General features: G+C 53.0%; 1 protein-coding gene across 1 annotated transcript; it reads right to left on the reverse strand.

Moving 5' to 3' along the window:
• Nucleotides 1–684: 684 nt before the first annotated feature.
• ESAM (endothelial cell adhesion molecule) lies at nt 685–9,552 on the reverse strand. The gene is given in 8 exon segments (XM_059867040.1): nt 685–1,237; nt 1,239–1,437; nt 1,817–1,955; nt 2,052–2,174; nt 2,337–2,492; nt 2,569–2,782; nt 4,049–4,203; nt 9,475–9,552. Coding segments are annotated over 8 exon segments (1,185 nt in total). The 5' UTR covers nt 9,521–9,552; the 3' UTR covers nt 685–1,084.
• Between the last annotated feature and the right edge of the window lie 245 nt (nt 9,553–9,797).

The following is a 9,797-nucleotide window of genomic DNA, read 5'->3' on the forward strand; positions in this document are numbered from 1 at the left end:
GTGTGTGTGATGTCACTGCTGGGTGTGGGACACCATGCAGGTGTGTGTGATGTCACTGCTGGATGTGTGACATTGTATAGGTGTGTGTGATGTCACTGCTGGGTGTGGGACACCATGCAGGTGTGTGTGATGTCACTGCTGGGTGTGTGATGCCATACAGGTGTGTGTGATGTCACTGCTGGGTGTGTGACACCATGCAGGTGTGTGTGACATCACTGCTGGATGTGTGACATTGTATAGGTGTGTGTGATGTCACTGCTGGGTGTGGGACACCATGCAGGTGTGTGTGATGTCACTGCTGGATGTGTGATGCCATACAGGTGTGTGTGATGGCTGGAGTGACATCATTCCACTGTGTGTGATGTCACTACCAGGCGTGACTGTGGATGTGACATCATACAGGCACACATGACATCCCTGATGGACATGTGACATGCCTGTACGGCATCATCCAGGCACCAGTCAGGTGCTGTGATGTTACACACTCATTGTGGCATCGTACCTCCTGACACAGCGAGTGACATCACAGTTGGGGGTGTGACAACATGTGTGTCATGATGTAACCTCACCCTGAGGAGCTTGGCTGGTGCACTGTGACATCACCCTGCCCTATGACATCACCCAGAAGGTCGTGGGACATCCCTCCCTGCCTCAAAATCCGCACAAACTCATCCAAAGCGCCAGTGCTGGGCAGCGCAGCAGCTTTTAATCAGAAAACCCCTAAAAAAAGTGTGTGTGTGTGTGTGTGTGTGTGTGTCCCCATCATCCCCCTCCCCCACTTATAATGCTCTTTTATGAAAAATCCCTCGTTTCACCTGATATATAGATATAGAAAAAAAAAAATCACAAGAAGGGGACCCCCCTGAGGCAGGGCTGGGGCTGGTTTGGGGGGTGATATTTATGGGGAGACTCGGTCCCTCCAAATGCAGAGAGCCCCTGCACCCATTAAACACACCCACGATGAGTCCAGCTGCTCGAGGCATCTGTTAAAAAGAAAAGGAAACCCAAAAAGGGATCAAAACCACCCCAGGAAACAGGGAGTGGGATGGGCTGGCTATGGGCACCCCTGTGTTTTGGGGGGTGCTCACACCAAGGAGCCAGCCCGGCTCTGTGCTGGCACCATGACTGGAACGGCACCGGCTCGTGCCAGGCTGGAGGGGGGCAGCGACCCCGCGGGGGCGGCGGCGGGGTCCTGGCGGCGCCGGGGGGTCCCGTTAACGGCGGGGGGGTGAGAGGCTGGGGGGCCGCCCCCCTGCCCGGGGCGGGGGTCCCCGGTAGCTGCCGGTGGTGGTGAGGATGGAGGCGGTGTCAGAGGGGGCTCTGGCTCCGTAGGCTTGCCGCGTGCCGGCGATGGAGGACAGGGTGCTGGTTTTGGACATGGTGTCTGAAGCTGGCCGCCTCGCCCACGACGGGGTTTTGGGTGCCATGGCATCTTCCCTGCCAAGAGGGGAGAGTGTCAGAGAGATCAGCTCTGGGAACCCTTCCATCCCCCCTCCACAGCATACTCTCCCTGAGCAATGAGGTAGTGCAGACATCCTGGACCCCCAAACAGAGGTCCCTCTGGGAAAGGAGAAAACAGAGGTGGAAAATGCCCTTGTTAACACTGAAACCTCATGACAACTGGCCAGAGGTGGAAACTTTCTTCCTGATTATTGCCTCTGGAGCATATTGATGACTGGCCAGGGATGAAGAACTCTTCCCCACTATTAACTCTGAGTCTGAGAAATGATGGGCCAGAGGTGGAAACACCCTTCTCGCCCATTAACCCTGAAACCTAATGATGATTTGAACCCCCTCCACAGGAAGAGTGCCTCACTTGATCTCGTTGGCTCCCTCCTCCTGGCTGTCACGTTTTTTCCTCCTGTAGCCAACAAACTTCTGGGCAAAGAAGATGATGGTGGCAAGGGCACCCAGGGAGCCCAGCACGGCGCCGGCAATGACTGCTTTGGTGCTTGCTGCCAGAGAGAGACAGAGATTCCCTTATTGCCTTATTCCCACAGGGACCTCATGGGGACTGTGTCCCCCTCCCAACCCTGTGGACACGTACTCACTTGATTGTACCTCCAGGACAATGCTGCAATTCTTAGAACCTGCTTGGTTTTCAGCCCTGCAGACGTAGACCCCCGACATTTCCAGGGAGAGGTTGGTCAGCTTGAGGGTGCCCCTGGCCCGGTCTGCAGGTGAGAAATTTGGGTGCTGCCTCACAGCCACTCCTACACCCTCCACCTCCTTGTGCAGGAAGTGGTTAAGGGGATGAAGCCAAAGCTGAATCTTCTCAGGGTATTCCAGCCCACCCACCCACCCCACTCCTCAGCCCCACGCTGGTGCCACCTTACCCTGGGCAGGGGGAAAGAAGACCTGCAGGGTGGGCGGCTCGCGCTGCCACTGGTACATGGGCGAGGGCTTCCCCTTCTTGGAGGAGCAGCTCAAGGTCACGTTGGCCCCCACGACGGCGTTGCCGTGCAGCTGGCAGGTGGGAGTGGCTGGCGGCACTGTGGGCACTGATGTTAGTCCTGAGGGGCGCCACGGGGAGCTCCAAGGGAGCCGGGGGGACTGGGGGAGCCTTACCCAGGACGGTGAGGTTGATGATGCCAACGTTCTTGTGCATCCTGATGGTGTCATCCACCACGTTGACGGTGCACATGTACTGACCCGAGTCTTGCTCCCGGGTGGCATTGATGAACAACGAGATGTTGTGGCTGAGGATGGGGTACAGGAACCCCACGCGGGACATCAGATCTGTCTCCTCCACCTTCACCACCCCGCCTATGAATGACAGGATCTGCATAGGGGGAAAAACCACATGCTTTCACTTCCAGATTGTGCTGCTGGAGAGGAAAGCCCCTCAAATCTCAAATTTTGTAGAGCAGTGGTTGCTGCATAAGCCCCCTCCAGCCTTACCTCCGCTGAGCACCCCGGACATGGGAACTGCAAGCAGATCCCCACCACAGGCACACAGTGCCCTGCCATGGGCGCTGTGAGCAACTGTCCCATCATGAGCATCTCCCCATCAGGAGCACCACAAGTGGTGCCCCACTGTGGACATTTTCCCATTGTAGGCACCATGGGCATTTTCCAAAGACATCTGCCCCTCCATGGGTATCTCCCCATCATGAGCACCACAAGCTCCTCCCTATTGCAGACACCCTGGACATGGCCCCAGTGTGAGCATCTCCCCTCATGGGCACAATGAGCACCTCCCCACCGTAGGCACCTCCTGATCATGAGGACCACAGTCATGTCCCCAGTGCAAGCATTTCCCACCATGGACACCACAAATACCTGCCTGTAAAGGCACCTCCCCATCTTGGAGCTCTCCCCATCTTGTGTCTCTCCCCGCTTTGGGCACCACAAGCACCTCCCTACTGCAGGCACTGTGGGCATGACCTCATCGTGGGCATCTACACATCACCATGAGCACCCCCTATCCAGGTGGGCACCATGAGATTCTCCCATGGTGGACATCACTCCATCATGGGCACTACAAGCAGCTCCTCATGGGTATGGGGATGGCACCATGGGTATGTCCCCATCATGGGCACCATGAGCGTGTCCCCCATAATGGTCACCTCTCCATGGTGGGTGCCATGAACTTCACCCCATCATGGGCCAACTCTCCACCATGGGCACCACAAGCATGCCCCCACTATGGGAACCCCACACATCTCCCCACGGGCACATCCCCACCATGAGCATCTCCCATTTGTGGGCATCATGGGCACCACGTCCTTACCATGGACACTTATCCATTGTGGGCCACCATGAGATTCCTCCCTTCATGGGCACTTACCCACTGTGGGCATCTTCCCTACATGGGCACCATGAGTGCCATCCCATCATGAGCATCATGGTAGGCACCATGAGCTTCCATTCATCATGGCCACCTCATCATCATGGGCATCCTTCCACCACGAGCACTGTGGCTACTCCCCCATGGTGGGCACCATAATCTTCCCCCCATCGTGGGCACCAGCAGCACCCCCTCCATGGTCACCGACCAGTTTGGTCCCCTCCATCTCCAGTCCTGCAGCCCCTGCCCTCTTCTCACCTGGAAGGGAGCAGGTTTCTTGTTCAGCATCCAGGTGATGTAGGGCTCATTCTGGGAGTTGCTGGTGTACCAGACAGGCAGCACTGCCTGCTGCCCCTCCACGGAGAACACCAGGCTCGTCCCCACATGCACCTCCAGCACGGCCAAGGAGACACCTGCCCATGGGAGAGGGAAGAAACCAGGAAATTACTCAACCCCAGGTGCTACTTCTCCACAAAACCTCACTGACTGTGAGAAAAACCCCCATTCCCAAGACAAAAACAACAATCCCAGGTTATCACCAGGAAGCTGGGCCAAGAGAACATTTTGCCTCCTTCCCTGCCACAGGAAGGGCTTTCCGCCTGCTCCGGAGGATGCAGGACATTGCTGCTCCCTCCCATCCCAGCTTCCGCCGCACACTCAGCTTGGGAATTCCTAAGGCCCGAGTCACCCTCCCAGGAGACAGCCAACTCCAGCAGGCAGACACCCCCCTTGGCTCAGTATTGGGGTACTCCCAGCCTCCCACGATGCTGCACCAGATCCCATGGGATTTATTTGTAGGGCTCCCCATGTGCACACCCCAAGCCTTTCCCAGCATCCCAGTATCCCCCCATTTTTGCTGCCAGCACTAAACTGGGATAATCCACCAGTGACTTCCTCTGGTGCCCCATCTCATTTGATCCCAAATATCCAGTCCCAATCCCCTGTCACCATGTCCCCTGCATCCCAGCATCCCCCCAAGCCCCACTGGAGGAGTTGATGGGGTAAGAGCGTTACCACGGACTGGAGAGGGATGCTCAGCTCCTGGGGGAAGATCATTCCCCAGCTTTGCCCATAAGGCTCAGCCAGAAAATTAATCAGCCCAGGCAAGGCTGAGTTTGTGCTGGGGCTGGTTTGTTTTTCCCAGGGGAACATCACCAGGCCCTGCATCCCAGCAGCTCCACCCCTGCATCCACCCATCGATCCGTGACCCCGGCTGGCCCTGCTCCTGCCAGCGCCCCAGGGATGCCTCACATCAGGATGCAGGGGGGAAAGGATGCTGCTGCCCTGTCATCCCAAACCCTCAGTTTGGGGGGAAAAACCCCTGGGTTTGAAGGATTTCGGGAGCTTTCAATAACCTCACACTTTTCCCTAAGAGCTCAGAGGTTTTAATTGGATTTTTCCAGGGTGGGAAGAGGAAAACAAGAAGCTGGGGGGTATTTTTAGCCTCCTCCCGCATCCGTTCATCCCCCCTCCTGGCAAGGCATTGGTGCCATTTCCGGACGGAGCCTTCCAGCTCCAGGCAGGAAACTCTGCTCTGGCTGATAAGTCTTCTCAGGAATTAAAAAAAAAAAAATAATTACATTTCCTTTCTCTGGTGAAAAACTGGGAGAAATAAGGTCCAGTCTGGTGAGGATGCATAAAAATAGTTCACCCAGGCTAAGAACATAAACCTTTAAATCCTGGAGGGTTTGGGGGGGAGGAGATGCTGGAGGCGCCTGCGGGTCCCAAATCATTGATAATGTTATTTATTAATAATATAAAGCTGTGGTATCAGATCCAATAGAGAGTATGGAAAAATAATGGTAATTATAGTGTATTTATATGTAATTATACAGATAATTGTATTAAATTTAGAGAAAGTGGAAAGAAATATGGGATGGTGACTCGTTAAATTGGAATTTCCAGAACAAAATAGATCATTGAGAACATATAATTTATAACAGTTATAAATATAGGTATATTTTTGTAAGAATAGGGACAATAGTAGGGATGTGAAAGTGATAATAGTGCTCAGAAAAATGAAAGTAATGATCAAAGTGAGAATAATAATTATAAAAGGGGGAATAATACTGATAAAAGTTATATTAATAATGATAATAATAGTGATTATAATAACTATAATAATGATTCCAATACAATAATGATGACAGTCATAATAATTATAATACTGATAATAATACTGATACTAATACTACTAATAATACTACTAATAATAATACTGTTCATTAATTATGCAGATGGCACAGCCCCTAAACCTCCCTGCATTCCCAACAACTGGGAAAATCCAGGTGTTTTCAGCCCAGTTCCTCCATCATTAAAGTGTGTTAAATTGGGATAATCTAGAAGAAAATAGATTATATTCAATAATTGTATTGTAATTTCTATTAGACATATAGGAGATAATAGGTAATAGACCTGGTTGAAGAATTATATTTGTAATTTAATAAAAATAATTCTAACAGTAATAACAGTCACAAAACCAATTATAACAGCGATTATAGTGATATTAGTAATAAGGAGTTATAAATATAATGATGATAATGATAATAATAAAATTATTAATAATATAGTTCATTAATGATGCAGATGGCATCAATAAATGACTCCGCAGCTTCTGCACCCCTGTGCATCCCCAACAGCTGGGAAAATCCAGGTTTTTCATCTCGCCTCCTCCATCAGCATGATTTTTTTGGGCACAAAAAAATGACTGGGCCAAAGGGTGCTGGGGATTCCTGGGGAATCCAGGCTCCAGAGAGGGAAAAGTTCTGGCACCAGCCAGAGGATTCCCATCGCACCCCGAGGCATCAAAACAGCCCCGTGTGCCTCAAAGCTGCTCCCGGCTGCAAACCAGGGTGTGTTAACCCTGAAACCTAATGAGGAGCACGTTAATTATGTTAATTGTGCTCTGGGGCTGCAGCTTTGCTCTGTCATCCTTAAAACTCCTGTGGCAACAGGAGATCCCGGCTCCATCATCTCCCCTCCAGCATATGGGGGAGAAGGAGATGGATCCAGATCTGAAGGGTGCTTGCTCCCCAAAATCCCCTTCTTCTTGCAGAATTCACCCAAATTCCTCATCTCAGGCAGATGTGACCCTAAAAAATGCTGGTGGGGCTGGGTTTGGAGCTGCAGGCACAGGATGAACCCCCTGGCACAGCTCTGGCTTTGGCCACCTCGACGCTCCAAATCCTCTAATGCTTTAACCAGATCGAAAAAATTAAGCTGCTCGTGGTGCTCATACTCATCCAGGGGGGCCTGGGGCCCTCAGCCCCTCCTGCTGCTCTTTGGGCTCAAAACCTGGATTTTTATCCAGCTGCCCTGAGCTAAACACCTGCCCGGGTGTTTTCCCCCCGCCCCAGCCCATCTGCTGGGATTTTTTTTGCATATGGAAAAACAGAATAGACTTAAATTTACCCTCAAAAATAGCTATAATTTTTCCCCCTATGGAATAAATATCTTACAATTTAGCATTCTAAAATACTTCAAATTTTCCCGTGACAAAATATTTAAAAACAGCTTTAAATTTTCCCTTTGAATTTATTCCCTATGGAAAAAAATCACCTTTAAATCCCTGCAATCTTAACATTAATCCCTGTGCTGATATCAATCACCCTATCCTCATCTAAAATTGCATCCTTTCACCCCCCCAAAAAAGCTGTTTCCTGGCTCTGGCACAGCCTGAACCCCCCAAAAAAGCTAACTCCCCCTGCAGCCCCCTCCCCAAGTCTCTAACCCATTAACTGCAGGGGAATTAAATCCCAGAGGCGCTTGGGGTTTGATGACCCCGGCTGATAGGATTAAGGCGCTGGAGTCATGTGAAACCCAGACCCAAATTAAATCCCAAAAGACCAAGCCTGGGATTTAAAATACACAGCGGGAATCTGGCCGGAAAAGGGACCCTTGAAAAAGCTTGGAAAAAGGTCAAGGAGCATCTCAGCACTGCAACGCAGCCAGTCGCCTTCCCCTTTTTTTAAAAATTATTTTTGGGGAATTTTTTTTCCTTTTCTTCCCTTAACTTTGCCTATTTATAAACGGGCAGATAGGAGATGGCGGGCTGTGCAGCAGCGTCCCTTGGGAAAATCCACAGCAGCATTTCTCACGACCCCGGGGGCGGGGGGGGCAGAAAGTGCCCTATCCTCCAGAGAGACCAAATTTGGGGAAAAAAAATTAAATAAAGCAATAATCATATGTGGCTTTGCTATAGATGGAAACGTGCTTCACCCCTGGTGTGAGAGGGAGAGGCGGAGATGGGATGGGATGGAGATGGGCAGGGGATGAGATTGGTATGGGATTGAGGAAGGAATTGGGGTTGGGATAGGGGATGGGATGGGACAGGGACTGGGAAGAAAACAGGGATGGCAAACATCCCTCATTTTGCTTTTCCCCACCATAATCTCATGAGGATCCCACGGGATGAGGAAGTATTGCTTGAAAGCAAGACTAAAGGAAAAACACACATTTGGGGCTCAAAAGGGTCTTTTTGCTGCATTTTTGAGCTGTCAGTGCCTGTGATGTCACATCCCAGGGCACAAGAGCGATTTTTTGGTGGGAATCCATCATGATTCCACTCAAAAAATACCATTGGGATGCGGCAAAGGAGCGCCCTTGTGGCATTTAAGGGCTGAGTGACCCCCATGCCTCATACAAACATGCTTTAATTAATTCTTATCAAGGAAGAAAACCTTCAAGGAGGAACAAGAAAACCTTCAAGGAGGCTCCAGGACCCCCACCCAGTGTTCTGCTGGAAGGAAATGCTGCTGCCATTGTTTTTGGGGCCGTTTCCTTTCTCCAAAGGCCTCTCCTTCGCTGGGAACGCCAAAGGATGTTTTCTTTTGGAGCAACTGTCGCAAGTTCCAAAAAGATTCAATAGGGTGGGAAATTAGGGGTGGAAGAAGGAAAAAACCCATGGACAGAGAAGCGCTGAGATCCCTCACCTCAAAACCAGCTGGGATGGCTGTGCAGCACCAGTAAACAAAGGAAAACAAGTGGATTTTTTCCTGCCCAGTGCCACGCAGGGAGGTGAACTGTGGACTCTCACTTTGGAGTCCCTGGTGTGTTCCCATATGGGGGCACATCGGGTTTGGGGGTGCTGGAAGTGGCTGTTTGGCAGCTCCAAGGAAAAAATGGCTTTTCCCGGAAAGACTCAAATTTTCTCCACTCCGGGCACTCCTAATAGGGGAGGGGGTGGATCTCTCCCCCCCTTTCCCCCCAACCTGCCTGCTGGGGTAGGGGACTGGGGGCACAGAGACAGGTGGGTGCTGCGACCCCCACCCCTGGTACCCCATGGTCCTTCCCGGTGCCACCCTAAAGCTTCCCAGGTCCTGCCCGGCGGTGCCGGGCTCCCGGGTGTCCTGCCCGGTGTCTCCGGCTGCTCCCACATCCTGCCCGGTGACACCCTCGGTATCTCTGGGTCCTGCCCGGTTCATCCCGCTTTTCCCGAGTCCCGCCGGGTGCACCCTCGGTACCACCGCGTCCTGCCCCGTACCCGCCGCGCTACCTCGCGTCCCTCGATCCCCCCGCGCCCCGCCGGGTGCAGCCGCCAGCACCGCCGGACCTCGCCTGCTGCATCCCGAAAGCTCTCCCGCGTCCTGCCCGGCATCCCCCGGTCTCCCCGCATCTCGTCGGGTGCCCCGCCGGTGCCCAGCGCGGTGCCCCCGGAGCCCCGCGGGTCCCCGGGGCTCACTCACCCAGCAGCGCCGCCAGCGCCAGCGCCGCCCGCCGCAGCGCGCCCATGGCCGGAGCCGCCGCCGCAGCAGGTGCCGGGGGGGCCGGGGCGGCGGGGGCGGGACCGCGCAGGTGGGGGCGGGCCCGAGCCCACCACACCCCGTGGGGGTGTCCCGGCCCCGCACTGACCCTCCCCCAGGGGTCCGGCCCAGCCCTCCCCCCCACAGCGCGCAGTTATTAATTAGTTACATGGGTTATTACTAGTTATATTAGGGTTAAGCGTGGGTTCAATGCGGCACCGAAATGTCAATTGTCGCCCCCACCAAGGGGAGCACAGGGACCCCAA

The sequence above is a fragment of the Haemorhous mexicanus genome, chromosome 24, assembly GCF_027477595.1.
Source record: "Haemorhous mexicanus isolate bHaeMex1 chromosome 24, bHaeMex1.pri, whole genome shotgun sequence".
NCBI classification, from domain to species: Eukaryota; Metazoa; Chordata; class Aves; order Passeriformes; family Fringillidae; genus Haemorhous; species Haemorhous mexicanus.